The 25,940-nt window shown below is 36.6% G+C and overlaps 1 protein-coding gene and 1 long non-coding RNA gene across 2 annotated transcripts in view; one reads left to right on the forward strand and one right to left on the reverse strand.

The window, feature by feature from the left end:
- The first annotated feature begins 777 nt into the window (after positions 1-777).
- Positions 778-17,230, forward strand: LOC117087747. The gene is made up of 5 exons (XR_004438900.1): positions 778-822; positions 7,718-7,878; positions 11,683-11,732; positions 15,994-16,035; positions 16,998-17,230. It is a non-coding gene; the product is annotated as an uncharacterized LOC117087747 (long non-coding RNA).
- Positions 9,450-25,940, reverse strand: part of ITFG1 (integrin alpha FG-GAP repeat containing 1) — a 305,928-nt gene continuing 289,437 nt past the window's right edge. The window contains exons 15-18 of the mRNA XM_033218313.1: positions 16,987-17,111; positions 16,194-16,276; positions 13,011-13,128; positions 9,450-9,866 (exon numbers count right to left, since the gene is read on the reverse strand). Of these exons, the coding sequence (XP_033074204.1) occupies positions 9,807-9,866; positions 13,011-13,128; positions 16,194-16,276; positions 16,987-17,111 (386 nt within the window). The 3' untranslated portion in view covers positions 9,450-9,806. The remainder of the gene's footprint in view (positions 9,867-13,010; positions 13,129-16,193; positions 16,277-16,986; positions 17,112-25,940) is intronic.

The raw sequence follows: 25,940 nt of genomic DNA on the forward strand, positions 1-25,940 counted from the left end.
TTCTTTGTATTTTTAGTAGAAATGAGTATTCACCATGTTGGTCAGGCTGGTCTCGAACTCCCAACCTCAGGTGATCTGCCTGCCTGGGCCTCCCAAAGTGCTGGGATTACAGGTGTGAGCCACCACACCGGGCCGAATGAACCATTTTTTAAAAGGAAGCATTGTATTATCATTGTTTATACACTTAACAGATATTTGTCGTGTCTCTGTTTTGCTGTTGTTTGGGAGTGTTAACATTTTATTACATTACAGGAATAAAGCAGGTTGTTGCATTTGGAGATTGTTACTTACTGTCTGTGTCCCCTCCTAGTTCATATGTTGAAGCCCCAACCCGCAGTGAGGCTGTATTTGAAGAGGAGGGCCTTGAGGGAAGTAATTAAGGTTAAATGAGGCCGTATGGGTGGGTCCCTGATCTGAAAGAAATAGCGTCCTGTTGGGAAGAGACATCAGAGAGCCTGCTGTCTCTTCATGCACAGGCACCAGGAAAGGCCATGTAAGGACACAGCAAGAAGGCAGTCATCTGCAAGCCAGGAAGAGCGTCCTCATCAGAAACTGAATTGGCTCCTGCCTTGATCTGGGACTTCAGCCTCCAGAACTTTGAGGAAGTATGTCTGTTGTTTCAGCTACCCAGTCTATGGTATTTTCTTGTGGCAGGCTGAACCAGCTAATACAGAGATTATAACTAAGGAAAGTAGAGGAATTTTAAAAGAACCAAACTTTTATGTGTAGAAACTATTTGTAGTAAATTATAATATGGATCTTGAACTTTACAGGGTGAAAATATGGCTACAGCAATGGTGACGTTTAGTGAAAAACAATCAGGTGGGGTCTCAGTATATGAAGATTTCAGTGTTTATTACACAACTGTAGGTTTTTTAGGGGAGGAAAATTATAGTTTTTAAAAAGTGCATTCTATTAGTCTGCTCAGGCTGCCGTGGCAGAATTACAGTGTAGCTATAGACTGGGTGACTTACCGTGTAGAAATGTATTTTCTCACAGTTCTGAAGGCTGGTTTCTGCTGAGGCCTCTCTCCTGGCTTGTGGACTGTCACCTTCTCACTGTGTCTTCAGCGGCCTTTTACTCTTTCTATGCGCACCCCTGGTCTCTTCTTCTTCTCATAAGGACACCAGTTCTATTGGATTAGGGTCCAACCCTTCTGACCTCATTTAACCTTAATTATTTCCTTAAAGGTCCTGTCTCCAAAAAGTTATATAGAGGGATAGGGCTTTGACATGTGAATTTGTGGGAAACACAATTCAGCCCATAAAATGCATGAACCACAATCATTCCTGTGTTATCGATATTGAAGAAGAGCTGTCAGGGAGTCAAAGAGTTCTTTCAGTAACACTGTCCCCTAAACTTCTAAATTTCTGGTTAGCATAATTTTAAACCAAGAATGCTTTTAAGAAATATTGCTTTCGGCCAGGCGCAGTGGCTCAAGCCTGTAATCCCAGCACTTTGGGAGGCTGAGACGGGCGGATCACGAGGTCAGGAGATCGAGACCATCCTGGCTAATACGGTGAAACCCTGTCTCTACTTAAAAACACAAAAAACTAGCCGGGCGACGAGGCGGGCGCCTGTAGTCCCAGCTACTCGGGAGGCTGAGGCAGGAGAATGGTGTAAACCCGGGAGGCGGAGCTTGCAGTGAGCTGAGATCCGGCCACTGCACTCCAGCCTGGGTGGAAGAGCAAGACTCCGTCTCAAAAAAAAAAAAAAAAAAAAAAAAATTTCTGGTCATTAGGAGAGAGGCCTCAGCAGAAACCAGCTTTCATTTGATTGTGAAAAACTAAGAAATGCCCTAATTTTAGTCATGTGCTGCATAATGACCTCTTGGTGAATGATGGACCACATACACAACTGTGGTCCCATAAGATTATAATACCATATTTTTACTGTACCTTTTCTATGTTTAGATATAATTAGATACACAAATACCATTGTGTTGTAATTGCCTCCACTATTCAGTACAGTCACATGGTGTACAGGTTTGTAGCATAGGAATAATACGCTAAACTGTAGAGCCTAGGTGTGTAATAGGCTACACCATCTAGATGTGTGTAAGGACACTCCATGAAGTTTGCACAATGATGCATTTCTTAGAATGTGTGTCTGTCGTTAAGTGACATATGACTGTTTTTTTCTAAGAATAAAGTTACTAACATATGTGGTATCTTTTTTTTTCTTTAAAACCAGAATCCCATGTTGAAAAGAGATGTGTTTGTTTAAACCTATTTACTTTCTAACCTGGTGTTCTTTTATTAAAAAACAACACTCCCCTCTAAAAAAAAAAAACCTATTTACTAAAAGTTGAAACAAATGCTACTTTATTGGCACAATATGAAACCATAAAGTGTAAATTCTTGATACAGTTATTTGGTAATGTTTGTTAAATAATAAAAATTTCTTATAAATTCAACTTAAGGGCTTAATGAACTATGAATATCTGTGCTGGCTTATATGCTTACGCTATTTAAAACAAACATGACTGGAATGCATCTATTCAACTATATGTCACTGTTATTTAACTGTTATATTTTTGAGAAAGGTAAATTATTGTACTGTTAACAAATCTCAAACTATTTTGTGCTATAAAATATGTAATCTAAGACTTGTAATGAAACTTCTGTTTCTGGATATATGATCTGCAAAGGGATCTTTGGGAAAGTTTTATAAGATTTTTTAAAAAATTGTGAAATATCTATATTTAGAAAAGCACCTTAAACAAATATGTATGTACAATTTAATAAAGTGAAGGGCCATGAAAATACTACCCAAATCAAGAAATGAAAATCGCTTATGTACTAAAGTCTCCATGTGCCTCTGCTTGGTCGTAATCTTCTTCCAGTTCCCTAGAGTTTATTACTGTTCTGACTTTTGTTGTTTCCTACCTTTTCTTTGTAGTTTTTAAAATAAATATATCCTTAAACAATATAGTTTAATTTTTCTTGTTTTTGAACTTTATATGTATGAGTGGATCATGATGTGTGTATGCTTTTGTGTTTTGCTTTTTGGCTTAACTTTGTGAGATTAATCCATGTGGTGTGTGCAAGTATAGTTCATGAAATGTCATGGCTGTATAGTATTTCATTGTATAAAAATCCATGTAGATGGATATTTAGGCAGTTTCTAGATTTTGGCCATTCTGAACATAGTTGCTATGAATATTTTTATACCTATAATCTGGTGCACATGTGTGAAAATTTCTTAAGAGTAGAAGTGATATGTAGATTTAGAGTATGCATATCTTCTACTCTAAATAAAACCAACCACTGCTTTTACTTTTTTTTTTTTAAACTTTGTCCCGCTAAGAGTGTATCAGACTTTTGTTGTGCCACATCCATGCCAACATTTGGTTATTGTCAGCAGTTAATACTTTTTGTCAATCCTTTTGCTCAATTTTTTATTGAACTGTCTTTTTCTTTCTAAATAATTTTGTAGGATTTCTAGATTTTGAATACAGTCATTTTTATTTGTTGAAAATATCTTCTTTCATTTGGTGACTTGTCTCTTCACACTTTCAAACTTCTTATAGTTCTTGTGGATAGAGTTACTAATTTTAATATACTTCAATATATCAGAAATTTCCTTTATAGTGTTTTTTTAATGAATAGAAAACCCACCCTCTAGTATCATGAAGTTATTAAATTAAGTACTAGAAGCATTCGTATTTCACCTTCAATCCACCTGGAATTGATTTTTCTGTGTGATGGGAGTGCAGTTATCTTTTAGTTAATGAATTGTCTCAGCTTATTTATTATTAAAAGGCTGTTCATATTCCTCTGCTCTGTGGTGTTACCTCCTTCCTGAATCAAACGTCCATGTATATGAGTCTTTCTCTGCACTCTCTAATATGTTCCATTGGTCTATCTCTTCACCAATACCACACTGTTAATCACCTTAACCCCCCCGCCTTTTTTTTTTTCAGAGACAGAGTTTCACTCTTGTTGTCCAGGCTGGAGGGCAATGGCATAATTTGGCTCACTGCAATGTCTGCCTCCTAGGTTCAAGCAGTTCTCCTGCCTCAAGACTCCCGAGTAGCTGGGATTACAGGCGTGTGCCATGACGCCCGGCTAATTTTTGTATTATTAGTGAAGACAGGGTTTCACCATGTTGGCCAGTCTGATTTCGAACTCCTGACTTTAGGTGATCCAACCGTCTCGGCCTCTCAAAGTGCTGGGATTACAGGTGTGAGCCACCATGCCTGGCCTAATCACCCTAACTTTATTATTTTGTTAACTGGTAGAGCAGGTCCTTGTTCTTTTTCAAGATTGTCTTGGCTGTTCTTGTTCTTTTATATTTCCGTATACATTTTAGAAACCTCTTAGCAGTCTCAGCAACACAACACCCCATTGGGATGAGTGGAGTTGGGAGGGCTTTGACATCTTTACAATTTTGAGTCTTCCTGTCCATTAACATGGTACAGATGGGCATTTATTGAAAATTTCCGTAGTGTTTCTCAGAAAAGTTTTATAATTTACCAGAAAGAGATGTGTGCCACATCCACATTAGCACTTTGAATTGTCAGCATTCTTTGTTTTATCCGTGAAAGCATTCTTTATTCATGATAGATGTGTACTGGTATCTCTTCATAGTTTTAGTATTCATTTCCCTAATGGCTTATCCTGTTGAACATCTTTTCATATGCTTATTTGCTACCCATATATCCTCTTTATTGAAGTATCCTCAAATTATTGCCTACTCAAATTGTTTTTTATTTTTACTGGTGAAAATTTGTCTATTTAGAATTAGCCAGCTGGACTCAGTTTAGATGATTCCAATTTTGTTGGCAACATCCAAAGCATCATAAACAGGAGCCAGTCAAACACATGCCTTCTCTCCACTGGGCCTGATTGACAGGCCACATCAGTGTCACAGATCTGCTCCACATCCTGTTTGCTCTGCTGCTTGTTGGCTTTGCCATCCACAATGACCTCAAGTGTGTCGTTATCTTCTGTCTTCTTCATGGCACACTCAACGGTCAGGGGGAATCAGGCAGAGTGGTCAAGCTTGTTTCTCCTGGGGGCACTCTTCTGAGGATATCTGGGTTGTCTCTAGAGCTGTAGTGTTTTGAGGTGCTGGAAGGTGGGTGAAGTGCAGACACCCCTTTTTGTGTGTGGCTGTGGATGCTTTCCAGCACTGCCTTCTTGGCCTTCAAAGCTTTTGCTTTGGTTTCAGCTTTGGGAGAGGCAGGAGCTTCCTTAGGTGTCATCTTGTCCGAGTTTTTGTATTGTTGAGTTTTGAGAGTTCTTTATAGATTCAGATACAAGTCTGTTGTTGGATATGTGATTTGAAAATATTTTCTTGGCCGGGCACGGTGCCTTATGGCTATAATCCCAGCACTTTGGGAGGCTGAAGCAGGTGGATCACTTGAGGTTAGCAGTTTGAGACCAGCCTGACTAACATGGTGAAACCCTGTCTCTACTAAAAATACAAAAATTAGCCAGGCATGGTGTCAACACACCTGTAGTCCCAACTACTTGGGAGGCTGAGGCAGGAGAATTGCTTGAACCTGGGAGGCGGAGGCTGCAGTGAGCCGAGATCACACCACTGTACTCTAGCCTGGGTGACAGAGCACGACTCCATCTCAAAAAAAAATTTTTTTTTCTTTGCACATATAGCTTGTCCATTCTCTCAGAAGTGTCTTTGTCAAAGCAAACATTTTTAATTTAGATGAAGTCACATTTATTAGTTTTTAAAAGGAATCATAACTTTGGTGTCATTTCTAAGAACTCTGCTTAACCCTAGCCTATGAAGATATTCTATGTGTTCTTTTAAAGTTTTAGTTTTACATTTTATATTTAAATTTATGACCCACTTTGAGTTAATTTTTGTGTAAGGTGAGGTTTAGATCAAGGTTCTTTTTCTCTCCTTTGCCCTTTGTATTTATGGCAAATACAGATGATCAATTTTTCTGACACAGTTTGTTGAAAAGACTGACTTCCACTTAGTAACTTCTACGTCTTTGTCAAACATCAAATGTCTGTATTTGTGTGAGTTTATTCCTGGACTCTATTTTATTCCATTGGTCTATGTGTCTCTCTTTGCCAATACCACACTGTCTTTATTACTCTAGCTTTATAACAAGTTTTGAAGTCACATAGTTTGATTTCTTCAACTTTGTCTTCTTTTTCAACATTGTTTTAAACTAGTCTATTTTCTCTTTCATATAAGTTGCACAAAATCTTGTCCATGTCCACAAAAAGATACTGCTGGGATTTTGATAGGGATGGCGTGAAATGTACAGATCACTTTGGGGAGTATTGGCATCTCCTAATCCATGAACACACTGACTTTCTATTGAAGTCTTCCTTGGTTTCTTTCATCACGTTTCTTCTTTAATATGTGCATCTAATGTTATAAATACCACCCCCCAGCACTGCCTCCTGCAAATTTTGTTATGTTGTATTTTTCATTTGGCTCAAAATATTTTAAAATTTCCTTTGAGACTTCCTGTTTGACCCTATGGTTATTTAAAATATCTGGGTATTTTCCATGGATCTCCCTAGTTCAATTCTATTATAGTCTGATAATCTACTTTGTATGATTTCTATTCTTTTAGATTTGGTAGGACTTGTTTTATGGCCCAGAATATGGTCTATCTTGGTAAGTGTTCCATGTGCACTGAAAAAGTGTATTTTGCTGCTGTTGGTGAGAGTGTTATATAAATATCCACTAGGTTAGATTGACTGAGTGCTTTTCAGGTCAGCTCTAAGCGTTCTGATTTCCTGCCTACTTTTTCCTTCAGTTACCGTAGAAAAGTGTAGATGTCTCCCACAAACACAAATCGTGAGTTTATGTTTCTCCTTACAGGTCTGTCGGCTTTTACTTTTTAGTTTATGAACACTTAAGATTTTTATGTTAAGAAGAGGGGACTGATCTTGAGTGAGTCTGCTCTCCAGATGAGGCTGGCAGATGAACAGTGATGACACTCCCAAAAATTAGGATAGTAAGTCCTTTATTCTTGATGCTGGATCTGGACACTACACCACAGCATCCACCAGAATGAATATTTAGGGTTTTGTTTCTTTTTATGTTTTAGTGATATTTTCCTAGGAATTGTTCCATTTTGTATAAACTTTCAGATACATTGGTATAAAGTTATTCTCCAAGTCTTCCTACTTTTAATAAATAGATTATCTGTAGTTATACCCTTTTCATTTTTGATACTGGTTATTTGTACCTGTTTTCATTTTGTTAGAGGCCTTTGGGGTATCCTGTGCCCTGTAACTGATGAATGTGGGAATGTAAAGGCCCAGCCTTCATATTCTAACTTGGGACAGGTTAGGAGATAGGAAAGGTCATCCTATCTCAGAACTCGATGTAGGGTTGTTATGAGGCATTCCATTGAGAATGCATCACAATTTGACTTTTCTGCCTAACCTTGTTTCCTTCCTTTCCCTTGTACAGTTGTGGATCAAAAGCACTCCCTAATCTACTATGTATTAGCCTTTTAAAATAACTGGTCAGGTGCAGGTAATCACAACGGCTGGTTTTAATTCACGTTTATCCTGAGGAGTAAGCCCTTAAATATCCTAGATCAATCTCAGGTATACCATCGAGGTCTGCTGGACACGATTTAAGTTTTTGTTTCCTTTTATGAGGTATTCTAGCTACTTGCAAGGATGGGGAAATGTGAAGGGCTAGTTCAAATAAATGGTGTATTAACGTATTTACAGTATCTTCAAAATGATTATTAATTCTTAATTACTCTTCCTAGCTCCCCAAAGATGGATAACACTAACATATAGTCAGTGGGAAAGAAATCTCAGAAAATGTTCGTTTGTCACTGTAATGGGAAATGGGAAGGAAGAAAAACAGCACTTATCAAGCATCTTCTATGTACAAACTGCCATTTCAGACTCAGAGCAGTCCTTGAAGGTAGGTATTACTCACTAACTTTGTTTTACAGATGAAGAAACCAAAGTTCAAAGAAGTGACTGATTCAGAGTCATGAAATCGGGGAGTTGGGCCCTGAATCCAGATTGGTCTGACTTCAAAGCCTTGTTCTGTTTCCACTGCAATATTCAAAATTAAAATAAAGGTCTTGTTAGTGATTCTCAATGTTGTGACACATTTTTTTTTACCTGCTGTCCCTTAATAAATGATATTGAAGTTGCGTTTGGAAATACAGAAACAGTATTAATGTCACTGATTGTAGTTTTAATTGTCATTAACATTTTATTTGTCTTGTAAACCCTGACTCCACATGAGTTTTAAGACTCAGGCTATATCAATAATGAGCCCAGTTGTCTTTGGGAAAGTGTCACATAGTGCCTAGGAGAGTGCTGTGGGTTGATAACTAGTGAATTTAACTGAATATTACAGTCAGGAGAGTCCTATCTTGCCCCTGACCCACAGAGAGGCAGTGGGCAAGTCACCTTACCAGTCTCCCAGTCCAGATAAATGCTTTCATAAGCTCTAAGGTCTATTCATGCTCTGAAATAATTATTTAGAAACTCACTGAAATACTTTGTTTCAATAAGGAATATTTATTAAGAAGACATGTTAACATGCTTAGATACAAAGTAAAAACACATGCCATTCTCAGTAAACTGTGAAGAAAAAAATAAGAACAAAATTGTTTTCAGAGAAATTTTTGTTTTATAGGCATCACATGTCCATTTGCATATTAGAAAATTATTAGCATTGATAAACTTTTTTTCTCAGTCTTAAAGTCTTTTTAAAGTAACTTTTTGGAAATGTGAAATTCACAATATAAAATTTGCATTGAAGTCTGAATGTAAATTATAGACTTCTCCAAGCCTTTGAGAATAGAAATGTGATTGAAGATTTGCATTCCCAGATGCTGCCTACAGCAGTTTCCTTTCAAGAAATCAAATGTTCTTCATTATCACATGATAAGGATCAGTTTTCAGAGGAAAATTTTTAGGGCACATTAATTCTTGGAGAGTACTATAATTTTTAGTTAATATGAGCAAGTAAATCTTTATATGTCAGTCGCCAAAAATTTAGCTTTTCCAAAGAATATTTCTTCATGCCTGAAAATAAAATTGTCAAGTCTATATATTTCTATAATTAGATGTATAAGTCTAATAAGATCATCTAAAATAGTAATAATGACAACTACCACATATTGAGCACTTACTCTGTGCTAGGCACCAAGCTAAGCACTTCACATACATCATCCCATTTAATGTTTACAATAACTCAAGCAAGTATCATTAGCCCCACTGAATAAACAAGAAAACTGAGGCTACACAGGTTAAACAAGAGTCAAGTTCAAATAATGACTTTGTAAGTGGTGGAATTAGGAGTTTAAGGCAAGTCTGTCTTACTGTGCTACCAAGTCAGAGCCTGATCACTATATTGTATGTCATCAGTGAGAGACCCCTGACCTGCTGTGATGAAGCTGAATGCATAATGACTCTGTGATATAGTCACAAAAGTATAATTTGCATCATTAGAATAAGAAGCAAGACCAACTCAAGTGGACACAAAAATTCCTGCTCATTTAATTATTTTTATTTATACACATCTTTTTCCATCATCATGACACTAATAAGATTATAAATACACAAACACGGGAGTACATGCAACACATTCCACAAAGGAACAGAAATGTACAGCACTACGGAATAAAGAACCCAAATTTTTTATATACAAAGTGCTTTAACAAAAAAAGACCTTGTGACATATTCAAACCATATTTATTTGAATACTTTCCAATAATTACCATGGGATACATCATTTATAAATAATATTTAATCTCCCCTATTTTTTAAGCCAGAATTTGCGTTTCAACTAATCAATGAACAGCCATTCCATTATGTAACATTAAAGGCAAGTCACATAGCATCAAAATGAAACCGGTGGGCTTCTTGTCGTTTTTCTCTATCATCTGCTTTCTGAAAAAGAATTTTAGACTCGTTTATAAATGGTAGAGAAATGTTACAAAAAGATTCATTTCTGAAATACTGATTCATTTTTAAAAGTCTCCAGCAATTAGTAGATAATAGATATGATTTCCTAATTCTAGTATTTTTGTAGTTTATAGTAGCTGTTTTATAATTAATGACTAATTGAATAAAAAACAAGAAATACTTGAATACTTAGGGCACATTAAATACTTATGGTCCTTAAACACTTAGCTTCTTATCACTTACTATCTACTTGAAAATAGGAATAAGCATTAGATTCTATAAGGATAAATCAATGATTGCATTTTTCTCTCATTCTTAACACTAATGTTAATAAACAAATCTAATGGCTGGGTGTGGTGGTGGTTCATGCCTGTAATCTCAGCATTTTGGGAGGCCAAGGAGGGCAGATCACTTGAGGGGAGGAATTCGAGACCAGCCTGGCCAACATGGTGAAACCCTGTCTCTACCAAAAAAATAAAAAATTAGATGGGTGTGGTAGTGGGCACCTGTAATCCCAGCTTCTTGGGAGGCTAAGGCAGGCGAATCATTTGAACCTGGGAGGCAGAAGTTGCAGTGAGCCAAGATTGCACCACTTGCACTCCAGCCTGGGTGACAGAGTGAGACTCTGTCTCCAAAAAAAAAAAAAAAACCCCAAACAAAACCAAATCTAAACTAATTATATTAAAGTACTAATGTACTAATTATTTTTTCATTAAATTGTTTATTTAGCAGATAGTCATTGGCCCTTTGCTTCCAATACTCCCAATACCAATACTGTGTTTGATATTTTAATATTAAAAAAACCTCAGTTTTGTATCTTGTTCTCCAAAAAGACAAACACAAAGCATATTGTATAACTGTAACTCAAGATAAAAAGTGAAAAATGTTACCAAGTCTAAGAGACTACTTCTAGATCCAGGTGAGGAAAGGGAAAGCTTTGAAAAGACATGGAAAGTATTTGAAAGCATGGAAATGGGGAGAGTGGTATTCATTCCACGCTGGGGTTACAACATGAGCAATCATGAGAAGGCTGGAAGGAGCACGGATATGTGAAAGGAGCTGGTAAAAAATAAGACTGTGGAGTCACATGGAAGTCATATGCAGGCCAGGCCAAGGATTTTATACATAAAAGGCAATGGATATTCACTAGAGCTTTTTGAGCAGGGGAGTGACATGATGAAGGCTAAACTGAATGATGAGTGTGCTAAATGGAATGGAAAGGGGAGAGAACGGAAAGAAAGAGACCAAGTAGGACGTAAGAAGGGGCTGGGTTAAGCAGTGCAGTAGGAATGTAGAGGTGAAGTCAGCTGTAGAACTTCTTACAGAGGCAGAGTCCATAGGCAATTGATGAAATCTTGTAGGCAAGTAAGACAGATGAAGCTTTAGAATGCTGGTTTTGAGGTGTTGTAAGTCATCTAGGTTGAGCTATCATGGTGATAGTTGGAAATGGGGAAGGACCTTTAGAGATGAGAGCTGGGGATATCTGAAGCCATGATTTTAGATGAAATTGGCAGGTAAAGTGTTGAAAGAAGAGGGGCAGGGACAGACACTGGGGAAAGCTTGCAGTGAGAAAATGGTAGAAGGAGCCAGCCTGCTTAAGTAAAAAAGTGGTTAGAGAGGTTCTACCTCTTTGAGATACCACAGTGCCACAGGAGACACAGTATATACATGGTCAAATGTATACTTGTACTTAAAACTTTAATTTTTGGCTACTGCATAATTATTGTTATAAGCACACAATGTTTATGCTGTAATCAGATCTACTGAGGAATTAATGAAATTAATTTCCTTTGCTTCATAGGTCAAGAACTATGGAATCTTTCAGATGATATTCTGATACTTCTGGGCAAAGTATGTATGGTTGTCCTTGATCTTACTCTTAAGTTGCAATCTTAAGGTTAACTGAATATGTAACTGCATGTTACTATTTTTGATATGAAAGGAGTGATTTTTTTTAAAAGCGACGAAAGTATGAAAAAGAACATTTATGGAACAACTAATATGTTCTCTTTTTCATACGTTAAAAGAACAAAGACGGTAATTTTAGTTAGCAAAAAATGATTATGATGGCATGACAATCCAGAGTGTAGGTGCAAAAAAAGAAAAACACCTTTCTTTGGGGCCACAAAGAAGCCCTATTTTGAGGGCATTGATTGGAACCCATATACAAATAGAAACTAGCTTTTTCACATATATCTAAACTGCTAATAAATTTACAGTTTTTTTTTTCACATAAACATTGCATAAAAATCTTTTACATATTTGGGAGTTTTGTTTTCAATTATTATTTAGAGTATTATACTAAAGAACAGAAATCAGTTGAATGCAAAGAATACTTATAGATGAAAAAGATGTTTATGGCTTTTTTCTTTTTTGAGACAGGGTCTCACTCCTTTTGCCCAGGCTAGAGTGAAGTGGCGCAATCGCAGCTCACTGCAGCCTCAACTTTCTGGGCTCAGGTGATTCTCCCACCTCAGCCTCCTGAGTAGCTGGGATTATAGCTTGCATCATGGTGCCTGGCTAATTTTTTTATATTTTGTAGAGATGGGGTTTCACCATGTTGCCCAGGATGGTCTCGAACTCCTGAGCTCTAGCAATCTGTCCACCTTGGCCTCCCAAAGTGCTGGGATTATAGGCATGAGCCACCGTGCCTGGCTGTTTATTGCTTTAGTTGTTACCTTCCACCTAAACCCTGAGAAAATAATTTAACCTCTTTTTACTCTAATTCTTTTCAAAGAGATAGCTGTTAATCCTAGCCAAAGAATGTCCATGACTTTATCAGTAGATACTGAACACAAGTTCATTTTTTAAAATCATTATTATTTTTCAGGTCATTATGAAATTGTTTCTAAATGCCTTTTGATTTCTGAATGATCACTTTATTACTATTGTACAGCATCAAACTTTTAAAGTAGACATCTCCTGTGATTTGTATGAATTGACAGAAGACATTAGTCACTTCCAGGGATAAAATAATCATCAATAAAATGATGCTTTGGACAGAACTTGAAAAATGATGAAATTCTAGTCATATGAAAACAGTTTAAAATAAACAGTGTTTTTAAAGAGCAATGTATGTATTACTAGAATAAATTAACCAAAGTTAATGTTTCATTTAAATGAACAAACCTTTTCCTGCCAATGTAAAATGCCAATTATTGCCAAGATGAAAACACAGACACCGATGAGAGCTATAGCAGTAAGCAGAACAATGTTACTTGGTGTAAGATATAGTTTGGCACTCCAACTGTAGAAAAAACAGAACAAATTAAAATTACAAATTTTACTTAAAAATAACAAAGTTATATTGAGACCCCAAAGCAAAACAGCTTATTAATGAAACAATGTATTCATTAAACCATTCGTTCATCTGTCCATTCATTATAAATAAAACAAAAGCAATTATAAATCAGATAGGGCTGAGAATATTGATGATGCTGTGGTTTATATTTCACCTAGACAACTGAAATAGAATTTTTGATGAGATATTTCAATGTTTTTCATCTTCCAAGTTTGATCCTGTGAGAATTATTCTTAGTAAACATATCCAAGGGTACTTTGGACAATCATGGACATTTTTTTTACATCTTGATTTACCTGCTTAATTTGAAATCCTGAACTGTAAAGCAAGGGAGTCACATGATCCTAGAAGCCTTCTGTATCATCTCATTTTTGACCTGTGTCACATATGTAATATGACCAACTAAAACATAAATATTTTGAATGTTGATGGCTTGTGCAGAACTTCTATAATTTTTGTATCATGTTGGAGCAATTACTACAATGACTTTTAGGTTCAGATCACTTACAAAATCATCTTTAGTCCCTCCCTATTAATGGCAATATACAGACTAGAGGTCTTCAGTAAACAGAACTAGCTCTTTCCTTCTAAAACAGTCTGTGTAAGACAGCATTTGCACACCCTGAAAGCCTAAAACTAAGGACTGTATCACCAACTCTGCAGGTTGTTATATACACATAACTTTTTGTTCTCCCTAGAAACAGGTAATGGCTATATTTTTATTTTAAAAGTTTAATAAAGGTAAGACTGTTCTGGTAAATAGCAAGTAGCTATTGACTTATTCTGGGATAATTAAAATTTATTGATCCATAAGTTAGCCTCTAGTCAATAAATATCAAAATATACCTCAAAATCTAAAATCAATTTGGTTTTTATTATGAACATAAATTTGAAAAGAACATTTCTTTGGAAAGAGTAAGAGAAACATGAAAAATGTTGAGATTATGGAAAAAAGCTATGGTATAATTTTCTGGAAATTCAGAAGAGTAAGTAAACCTTAAAAAACCAAATACTGTTAATTAGTTGAAAGCTACTCTTAGTGTTGTACTCATACTTAAGAAAACAGTTCTTTTATGAGATGTTTTTGCTAGTTATACTTTTATTTATTTATTTATTTTTATTTTTTGAGACGGAGTCTTGCTCTGTCGCCCAGGCTGGAGTGCAGTGGCCGGATCTCAGCTCACTGCAATCTCCGCCTCCCGGGCTCACGCCATTCTCCTGCCTCAGCCTCCCGAGCAGCTGGGACTACAGGTGCCCACCACCTCGCCTGGCTAGTTTTTTTTTTTTTTGTATTTTTAGTACAGACAGGGTTTCACCGTGTTAGCCAGGATGGTCTCGATCTCCTGACCTTGTGATCTACCCGTCTCGGCCTCCCAAAGTGCTGGGATTACAGGCTTGAGCCACCGCGCCCAGCTAGTTATACTTTTAAAATAGATTTTTAACAAATCAGGAATATGTGTTTTGGTAAAAAAAAAAAAAAAAAAAGACAAAAGTCAATCCTCAGTTTTCTACTCAGAGGCAGTCACTCTTACCAGTTTCCTGCATATCCTTTCAGAGATATTTTATACATGTATGAACATGTATGTGTAGATAGCTTCTTTTTTAATCACAGTGCCTGCTTATTACACATACTATTCTACATTTTGCTGTTGCTGCTTTTGTTTGTTGTTTTGCTTACCACTCCATCTTAAGAGACTGTTCTATGTCCGTGGCAGTGAAAAAAAGTCATGCTACTGAGCTGTATAGAAGTACCCTACTTTATATAGTTTCCTACTCATGGTCCAGATTTTCTAGTTTTACTGTAAATTTCATCTATAGAAAACTAACACATACAATATAGGCTCATTAAAAAAATCTGAACCAGGACTATAACTGTTTCAATGATGTCATCTTATTCCAAGCATAAGGCTGCGATAAAGTTTATCTTCTTAAGTAGTTTGGTTCTAAAGCCCATTAATCTACCATAAAGTGCATCTGCTGGTATGCTGGTAAACTGGCTCTGAGGTAGACAGGGGTTGGGGAAGCCCTATTTATGATACTTGCCAATTTTCATGGAGTAGATTCTCCCACCATAACTGATTTCAGTGTGACTTCACTGAATAGAGATGCAGAGTCAGCTCATGAGGTGGCATAAGCTGGTTTCGGTACTCAATACATTCGATCGAGATGTTTAATAAAGAATGATGAAGCTGGTATTTTCAGAGGGAATGTAACAAGCAGGGGACCCCACTGGTTACATATTCATAGACAAATTCACCATTTCTGTTTGGTTATTTTCTCATGTTGATATTTGTCTAGCATATTTTTCCCTATGAAATTTAAATGTTAGTGAATACTTTTATCACCTAATTTAAAAAGAATAGAATCAATCTAGAAATTTAAATAAAAATGAACAAAGATTATTTAAGGATTTAGAATTAAATGCTGTATTATGAAATAAATGTATTCTGTTAATAAGGATAAAAATACCTACTGTTCGTTTACCATATGCTTGGCACTGTGTTAAGTATATTTCACCCTCAGATGCAGAAATTGAGTCTTGGAGAGGACAAAGGACTGGCTCCTAGTCTTGCAGTCAGCCAGCAATGGAGCTGAGTTTTTTAGCCTACATCTATTTAACTCCAAAATTTGTGCCCAACCACTGTGGGATATATAGTACTTCTCAAGTAATTTATTTAAAAGATCAGTGCTTTATACAAAGATTTAGTATCCTGAAATTTTGAATTTATAACTAGTAAATTGAAGAGCAGTTTATTAAAGCAGAATATATGTATAAATCCCTAATTAGTTAACCTGCCGTTTTTCTCATAGGATTGAATTTGTTCTACATGAAAAATGTCTGGGACCGTTTATGTAAGTATGTTTAGTCATTTAAAGTTTGCCATAAGCAGATTAAGGATGGGCACTCATGGGAACACAGCAGGAATATGAGAGAGTTTAAAAGACATCACTGTATCTATAATTCAGAGTTAGCAGTGTCTTTACCAAATCAGTTCAAGCAAGGACATTACCTTCGAGGGACATTGTGAGGGTATGGAATGACAATTAGCTGGGAATTTGGAATGATTGCAGTCCACTCTTGTTTTCGTATAGACTGGAAGAAGAATTTAAGAACATTTAACATTTAGCACATTTAAAAAACACAATTACTATTCTAAATAAATAAGGAAAAATGTAGCTTCTTTGAGAAATTCAAATTCTAGGTATGGATGAAGCTATGTTTACCACTATTAAGCCAAAAATAAGGCTTTTGTGCCATCTGTTGGAAAATTTTCTCATCTTTTCAAGGAAAGATTATATTTGTGTTTTATGAATTCATTCATTCAACAAATATTTATCAGACACTTATGTAGGAGGCACTGTTCAAAGGGCTATGTACAAATGCTGCTTGGAGCTAAAATTCAAGTTAAGGGGAAACTGACAATAAGCAAAGCAAGTAAAGTAATATGATTATACATATTATATAAATAATACACATATGTATAATAGTATTTATGTTAGTAAAATATTTATGTGCATGTTAGGTGGTGAAAAATGTTAGGATGAAAAAGTAGGATAGATGGATAGGTGAGGTTTATGGGCGAGGAGAGGGAAAAACTACACGGTATCTTAAAATCATGATGTGCTCTATGTAAGATAAACTTAGGTCACTACCAATACATTTTTCTTTATTCTTCAAAGGGAATAAAAATATTTGATTTATTTGAATTAAAATTCAATTACATTCAAATTATTTAATTTCAATACTTAAATAGTGAATATTAAAACACAGATTAATTGTAAACAAAATGAATTTTCACTCACTTTTTCTCCAGATGGACGGGGAATACCAACATACAGATGATCAAGAAAATTTGCGCTCCGACCTAAACCAAGCACGTTGTATGGTAGTTGGAGAGCTAAATGTGCGGATTGGCTGAGTTGGCCAGCTAGAATTATTCAATTAAAAAAAACATTAAAAACATCTCTGGAAACATTGCTCCCATCAAATATTAAAATGATAAAATGTTAAAAATTTAGGTACTGAAATGTATCATGTTTCAAAATGTGAAGTGAAACATATAGGACATTAATATTAATGATTCACTTTTTTCTTTTTTTGAGACATGGTCTTACTCTGCCACCCAGGCTGCAGTGCAGTAGCACTGCACTGAGCCTTGACCTTCAGGCCCGAGCTGTCCTCCTTCCCAGCCTCCCAAGTAGCTGAGACCACAGGCATGTGCTACCAGGCTCGGCTAATTTTTAAATATTTGTAGAGATGGGGTCTTACTATGTTGCCCGGCCTCCAACTCCTGAGCTCAAGTGATCCCCCTGCCTTGGCCTCTCAAAATGCTGGGATTACAGGCATGAGCCACCATGCTCAGCCAATGATTCACTTTTTAAAGAAACAGCTTTACTGAGATATAATTCACATACCATACACATCACCCATTTAAAGTGTACAGTTAAGTCGTTTTGAGTATATTCAAAGAATTGTTCAGCCATCACCACAATCTAATCTTAGAACATTTTTATCACTTGAGAAGTAAACTCCATACACATTAGTAGTCACGTCTGTTTCCAGCCCGCACACTTCCAACTATATGTAATCACTAATCTGCTTTCTGACTCTATAGATTTGTCTATTCTGAAGATTTCATATAAATTGCAATCATACAATGTGGTCTTTTGTGACTGGCTTCTTTCGCTTAGCACGTTTTCAAGGTTCATCTATATGGTAGCATGTTTCCGTACTTTATTATTGTTACTTGCCAAATACTCCACTTTGTTATATATACATTTTGTTTCGTTAATTTCATTAATTGATGGACATTTCAGTCATTTCCATTTTTGGTTACTAAGAATAATACTGCTGTGAACATCATATACAGGGTTTATTTTTGTATTTACTCTTGTTTTCCTTTCTCTTGATTATGTAGCTAAGAGTGTTTAACATCATTGGGAACTAACAAACTGTTTCCAAAGTACCTGCACCATTTTATGTTCCCACCAGCAATGGATAATGGTTCAAATTTTTCCACATCCTCAGTGACACTTTTTATTGTGTCTTTTGTATTACAGCCATGCTCGTGGTTGTGAAGTGGTATCTCATTGTGGTTTTTACTTGCATTTCCCAAATGACTAATAGTCATTAGCCTTGAAAATGGTCAATAAACACATGAAAGAAGCTCACTACACACACACACACACACACACACACACACACACACACACCAATTAAGTAAAGCATCTGGCCCTGTAGGCACATTTTCTGTTGTCTTTTTTTTTTTTTAAAGAAATGTGTATCAGCCTACTTTTCTGTTTCTTTGTATGTCTTATAATTTTTGTTGAAAACTGGACTTTTAAGATAATATTGATAACTCTGGTATCGCTTAACCCCACCCAAGGGTTTGTTGTTTTTGTTACTGTTTGTTTAGTGACTTTTCTTTTTTCATTTAGTGAATTCTGTGGATTCTGTATTCCTTGTAGTGGTTGTCCCCCAAGGTCTTTTTAATTTTTAAAGTTTTTATTCTACATCGGGCTTCCTACTTGGCATATCTGGGTCAGTATTATTTAGTGGTCAGCCAGTGATTTGTTGTAAGATTTCCTTAAATCTCTTGCCTGTACATCTTCCACCCCTTGTCAAAGTGATTTGTGTGTGAAGGCATGCCTTCAAAGTTCAGATGGTTTAAAGGACAACCTTAGTTTTCATTTCCTGCTTACACAGGGCTTCATGGTGAAGCAGAAGGGAGCTGAGTATTTGAATGAGGTGTTTTCCTTTCTAGGAATTTGCAGTCTTCTAGATCCCCAAGAATATGTTGTAGCTTTTTAAAGCTGCCTATGTTTTCCAGTTTTCTAAGAATTCCTCTTATATTTTGACCAGTTCTTGTTTCCTCCATATTTAATCACAGGCTTAGGTAGCTGAGATGTTGCCAGCAGATTACTGTTGTTTTTGGTAATGCCCTAGTCAAATGAAATAGCCAAGATGCCGAGAACGAAGATTTTCTAGGGAGCTGCTAGTTCAGACAAAATGTTGATAGTAATAGGGATGGAGATTTTCATGCAGCTCCAAGGAGGTCAGTCATATCCATTGGCTGTGAAGCCGCTGGCTTTCCATGGCTACTGCACTACTCAGTTGAGACGGGAGGCAGGATGGGAATAGCTCCAAGTTAAAAATGCCATAGATTCAGTGTCTTATCAAGGATCAGTAGTTTTCCTGTGGAATAGACAATATTCAGTCCATTGTGTGGCTTTGGTTAATTTCCAGAGTTCTGAAATGGTGGATACTATATGGTTGGCCAGTATTTTTGTTGTTGTTCTTTTTGGGGGCTCTGGGAGAGCAAGTTCGTGTGGTCCTTACACTGCCATTCCAATAGTCAGTCTTTTCCTATTGTAATTCACTTTTATAGAATATATGTATTTTCTAGGTATTTTTCTACATGCTTAAACTTAACATTTAAATGACAAAATTAATATATAAATATTTTAATATTCAAGGGGACTCTGCTAAACATCACTAATGTTATCCAAAAATATGCAATCACTGGAAAGTATATTTACCTGATTATTTATATAGTTCTTAAGTTGGAAACAGTAAGGTATAATGAAAAGGAACATGAATTTAAGGATAGGCATTAACAATGTGTATGAAACTGAAAAGCAGTATAGTGAACAGCATGGGCTGCAGAATTAGTTCACCTGATTGAAAGATAATGTTTAAAATTAGAGTATCTCACACAGTAAATAATCATGTTAGCTATCTTTATTTTTTTTTTTTGAGACGGAGTCTGGCTCTGTCTCCCAGGCTGGAGTGCAGTGGCCAGATCTCAGCTCACTGCCAGCTCCGCCTCCCGGGTTCCCGCCATTCTCCTGCCTCAGCCTCCGAGTAGCTGGGACTACAGGCGTCCGCCACCTCGTCCGGCTAGTTTTTTGTATTTTTAGTAGAGACGGGGTTTCACCGTGTTAGCCAGGATGGTCTCGATCTCCTGACCTCGTGATCCGCCCGTCTCGGCCTCCCAAAGTGCTGGGATTACAGGCTTGAGCCACCGCGCCCGGCCTAGCTATCTTTATTAAGATAAAATTTATTCTTACAGAGTAGAATTAAAAATTAAACACAGGCCGTTTATGCCTGTAATCCCAGCACTTTGGGAGGCCAAGGCAGGTGGATTGCTTGAGCTCAGGACTTTTGAGACCAGCCTGGGCAATGTGGTAAAACCCCGTCTCTACGAAAAATACAAAAATTAGTCAGGCACGGTGGTGCGTGCCTGTAGTCCCAGTTACTTGGGAGCTGACGCGGGAGAATCACGTGAGCCTGGGGAGGTTGAGGCTGTGGTGAGCTGTGATTGTGCCACTGCACTCCAGCCTGGGAGACAGAGTGAGACCCTGTCTCAAAAACAAACAAACAAACTCAAAATTAAGCACAAGCTAATTTCATGACACTACTAGCAAAGACTGACTTAACAGAAGTAAACCAAAAATAAAATTCTAACTGTTGGACCCTCCCCTCAGGCACTCAAAAGTTAACCTGAAAAACTAGTTCAGGCCATGATGGGAAGTGAGGGTCAGATATGCCTCATTATACTCTCCTTTCTATTGGAATTCAGGCACAGCTGACCAGCATTAACATCAATACAAAGCCCTTAAGACTGACCGAAAAGACTGTTTAAGTCTGATAAGAAGCATTTACAATCTACTCTCTGAAGCCTGCTACCTGGAGCCTTCATCTTCATGATAAAACCTTGGTCTCCACAACCCCTTATGTTAAAAGACTTAAAGTTTGACTCTTTTTGTCTACATGACATCAAACTAGGCTTCTGTTTTCCTGTTTATACTATTAAAATTGCCTATGCAATAAGCAAGCTTAAAAGTATTAAGGAGAATAATCAAAGTAAAATTACCCAGCAACTTAAAATGAAGAGAGAATCATTATTACATTTTAGCATACTTTTGGTCACATACTTTTTTTCTCCAAGGCAAGTGCATGCACAAATACATTTTAGCATAGTTTAGTACTATTTTCACTCAGTTTTATGAGTATTTAGTCATCATGAAAATTCTTGAAAAATGAATAAGCAGAGAGAAAAATGATGGAAACACCAAAATCCCATTAACAGAAAGCCAAAGGAAAAGCCAAAGCCACAGTGAAAAGACATGTATTATTATGTATACGTCTAAAATTATTTTTCTAAAGTGATATCTACCCAGACATTACAAAAATATAATTTTCCTGCCTATATAATATCTTATTTAAAAATTAATTCCTTATTGTTGGAAATAAAGGAATTTTCCTAATCCTTCACTATGAAAAAAAAAAGCTTCAGTGAACAACTCTGCAAATCAGTATTTGCACCCAGATTAGTTTGTTTGATTCCTATATACAGAACACTGGATCAAAGAGTAGTAAGTTTAAAACTTATTGTTAAATATAGAAACCCTGTTTCCTAAAGAGAGGGTGCATCACTTTACATTTCCATTAGCTTTCAATGAAAGCATCCATTTCAATCCATTCTTATTTTCTAATAGAGCTGTAATTCAATTAACTATTTTAACAATTTACTATTTTAATAAAGTGTAAAATCAAATGGCCTTTAGTGTATTTGCAATGTTGTGCAACTATCAATTCTCTCTCATTTGCAAACTTTTTCATCATCCTATACCAACACCCTGTACCGGTTAAGTAATTACTCCCCCTTTTCTTTTCCCCCAGTAACCTCTAATCTGCTTTCATTCTCTATGGATTTGTCTACTCTAGATACCTCATATAAAAGGTACCACACGTGACCAACTGTGTCTGGCTTCTTTCACTTAGCATAATGTTTTCAAGGGTCATATAAGTTATAGTAAGTATCATTACTTCATCTGTTTTTTATGGAAAAATAATATTCCATTTTATGTATATACTTTGATTTGTTTATCCATCCAGCTATTGATGGATGTTTGGGTCGTTTCTACCTTTTGGCTATTATTAGTAGTGCTGCTATGAACATGGATGTACAAATACCTCTTTGAGACCCTGCTTTCAGTTCTTTTGAGTATATATTAAGAAGTAGAAATCCTGGATCATATGGTGATTCTAAGTTTAATTTTTTGAGGAATTGCCACATTGTTTTTCATAGCAGCTGCACCATTTTACATTCCCACCAGGAATGTATGAGGGTTCCTATTTTTCACAGCCTTGCTGACATGTCATTTTCAGTCTTTTTAATTAAAACCATCTTAGTGGTTTTGAAGTCTGGTTTTGATTTGCATTTCCTTCATGACCAATTATGTAGGACATCTTTCACTTTGGGATTCTTTGGAGAAATGTCTAGTCCTTTGTCCATTTTATAATTGGACTATTTGTGTTTTTGTTGTTGAATTGTAAACATTCTTTTTATAGTCTGGATACTAGAACCTTATCAGAGACAAGATTTGCAGGTATTTTCTCCCTTTTCAGTTTGTTGAAAAGAAAAAAAAATTTCTTTTCTTTTGAGACAGGCTCTTGCTCTGTCACCCAGGCTGGAGTGCAGCAGCACAATCCTGGCTCACTGGAGCCTTGATCTCCTGGGTTCCAGTGATCCCAGCTCAGCTTCCTGAGTAGCTGGGAGCACAGGCCTGTGCCACTGCTTCTGGCTAATTAAAACTTTTTTTTGTAAGAGACAGGCTCTCACTACATTGCCCATGCTGGTCTCAAATTCCTGGGCTCAAGCGATCCTTATGCTGTGGCCTCCCAAAGTTCTGGGGTCACAAGCATAAGCCACTGCACCTGGCCAAAAGTGTTTTTTAATGCAAAAAAGCTTTACATTTTTGCAGAATCTAATCTATTTTTAAATTTTGTTACTAGTGCTTTTGGTGTCAAATCTAACAATCCATTGTCAAATCTGAGGAAATGCAGATCTATTTCTATGTTTGCTTCTAAGAATTTTGTATCCCTTATATTGAGGTCTTTGATCCATGAGTTAATTATTATATATGAGTTAATTATTTTATATGGAGTCCCGCTTCATTTTTTTTTTTTTTTGCATGTCATTATACAAATGTTCTCGTATGATTTGTTGAAGGCACTCTTCTTTCTCCACTGAATGGTCTTGGTACTCCTGTCAAAAATTAATTTGCCATAGATGTTTGGATTTATTTATGGTCTCTCAGTTCTATTCCATTGGCTTATATGTCTATCTTTATGCCAGCACTATGCTTGTTGATTACTGTAGCTTTGTAGTAAGTTTTGAATTTGGAAAGTATAAGTCCTCTCAGCTTTGTTTTTGTTTTTCAGTATTGTTTTGGCTTTTTGAGGCCCTTTACAGTTCCATATCAATTTGAAGGTTGGCTTTTTATTTCTGCAAAGAGACCACTTGAATTTGTAGATTGTTTTGGGGAATATTGCTATCTTAAAGTTTTCCAATCCATGAATATGGGATGCCTTTCCATTTATTAGATTTTCTTTAATTTCTCTCAGCAATGTTTTTAGTTTTCAGTGGATAAATCTTTCAATTTCTTTTTTTTTTTTTTTTTTTTGAGACGGAGTCTCGCTCTGTCACCCAAGCTGGAGTGCACTGGCCAGATCTCAGCTCACTGCAAGCTCCGCCTCCTGGGTTCACGCCATTCTCCTGCCTCAGCCTCCCGAGTAGCTGGGACTACAGGCGCCCGCCACGTCGCCCGGCTCGTTTTTTTTTTTTGTATTTTTTAGTAGAGACGGGGTTTCACCGTGTTAGCCAGGATGGTCTCGATCTCCTGACCTTGTGATCCGCCCGCCTCGGCCTTCCAAAGTGCTGGGATTACAGGCTTGAGCCACTGCGCCCGGCCTCAATTTCTTGCTTAAATATATTCCTAGGTGTTTTACTCTTCTAAATGTTGCAAATTGAACTATTTTTTTTTTCTTTTTTAAAAATTTCTTTGCTGGTGTATGGAAACAACTGATTTTTGGGTGTTGATCTTGTTCCCTATAACTTTGCTGAATTTGTTTATTAGCTGCAGTAGTATTTTTTTCAGTGAGTTATATGAGATTTTTCTGTATACAGAATCATGTTATCTGCAAATAGAAATCATTTTGCATCTTCCTTTCCAATTTAGAAGTTTTTATTTCTTTTTCTGGCCGAATTGCTAAGTGTAGGAATTCCAGTAAAAAGGTGAAGAGGAGGAGTGAAAGTGGGCATCCTCATCTTCTTCATGATCTTAGAAGAAATGCTTTCAGCTTTTCATTATACAAGATGATACTAGGTGTGATTTTTCTTATAACTGCCCTTTATGATGTTAAGGAAGTTCCCTTCTATTCCTAGTTTGCTGAGTGTTTTCATTATAAAAGGATGTTGAGTTTTGTCAAATTATTTTTAGTATTTATTGAAATGATCATGTATTATTTTTCCCTTAGTTCTATTAATGCCATGTATTACATTGATTATCTTATGTTGAACAATCCTTGTATTCCTGGGACAAATCCCATTTGGTCATAATGTATAAACACTTTTAATGTGCTGTTGGATTTGCTTGGTAGTATTTTGTTGAAGATTTTTGTATCAATATTCATACAGGATATTGGTCTGCAGCTTTCTTGTGGTATCTTTGTCTGGGTTTGGTATGAGAGTAATGCTGGCCTCACAGAATGTGTTAGGAAGTATTTGCTCTTCTAGTTTTTGTAAGAGTTTCAGTAACAGTGATGAAATTCTTCTTTAAATTGTTGGTAGAATTTCACCAGTGCAGCCATCTGGTCCTTGAGTTTTCTTTTTCAGGAGGTTTTCGATTACTGATTCAATCTCTTTTACTTGTTACAGGTTGGTTGACATTGTCTATTTCCTCTTGGGTCAGTTTTGAATTGTCTGTGTTTCTAGGAAACACTGTTTTTTTTTTTTTTTTTTTTTTTGGAGACAGAGTCTTGCTCTGTTGTCCAGGCTGGAGTACAATGGTGTGATCTTGACTGACTGCAACCTCTACCTCCTGTGTTCAAGTGATTCTACTGCCTCAGTCTCCCGAGTAGCTGGGATTATAGGCATGCATTACCACACTCAGCTGATTTTTGTATTTTTAGTAGAGATGGGGTTTCACCATGTTTGCCAGGCTGATTTCAAACTCCTGACCTCAGGTGATCTGCCTGCCTCAGCCTCCCAAAGTGCTGGGATTACAGGCACATCTTTGATTCATCTAGATTATCTTTTTTTTTTTTTTTTTTGAGACAGGGTCTTGCTCTACCACACAGGCTGGGGTACAGTGGCACAATCATGGCTCACTGCAGCCTTGAACTCCTGGGCTAAAGCCTCCTGAGCAGCTGGGACTATGGGTGCATGCCACCACACCTGGCTAATTTTTAAATTTTTTTGTAGAGACAAGGACTCACTGTGTTGCCTAGGCTGATCTCAAACTCCTGGCTTCAAGCATTCTTCATGCCTTGGCCTCTCAAAGTGTTGGGATTATAGGTATGAGCCACTGTGCCTGGCCTAGATTGTCTAATTTGTTGATATTCAGTTGTTCATAGTATTATCAATCCTTTTAATTTCTATAAGGTCAGTAGCAAAGTCCCATTGTTCATTTCTGATTTTAGTTATTTGCCTTTTCCCTTTTGTTTAAAACTCAGTCTAGCTAATAGATTGTCAATTTTGTTGATCTTTTCAAAGAATCAACTTTTGATTTCTGTGATTATTATTCTCTATTTCATTTATCTCTGCTGAAATCTTTATTATTTCCATCCTCCTGCTGGCTTTGAGTTTAGTTTGGTCTTCTTTTCAAGTTCCTTATGGTATAAAATTAGGTTGCTGATTTGAGATCTTTGTTTTTTTAACATTGCATTTACAGCCATAAAGTCCCTCTGA

This window comes from Trachypithecus francoisi, unplaced genomic scaffold (assembly GCF_009764315.1).
Source record: "Trachypithecus francoisi isolate TF-2019V2 unplaced genomic scaffold, Tfra_2.0 Lachesis_group10, whole genome shotgun sequence".
In the NCBI taxonomy this organism is placed as follows: Eukaryota; Metazoa; Chordata; class Mammalia; order Primates; family Cercopithecidae; genus Trachypithecus; species Trachypithecus francoisi.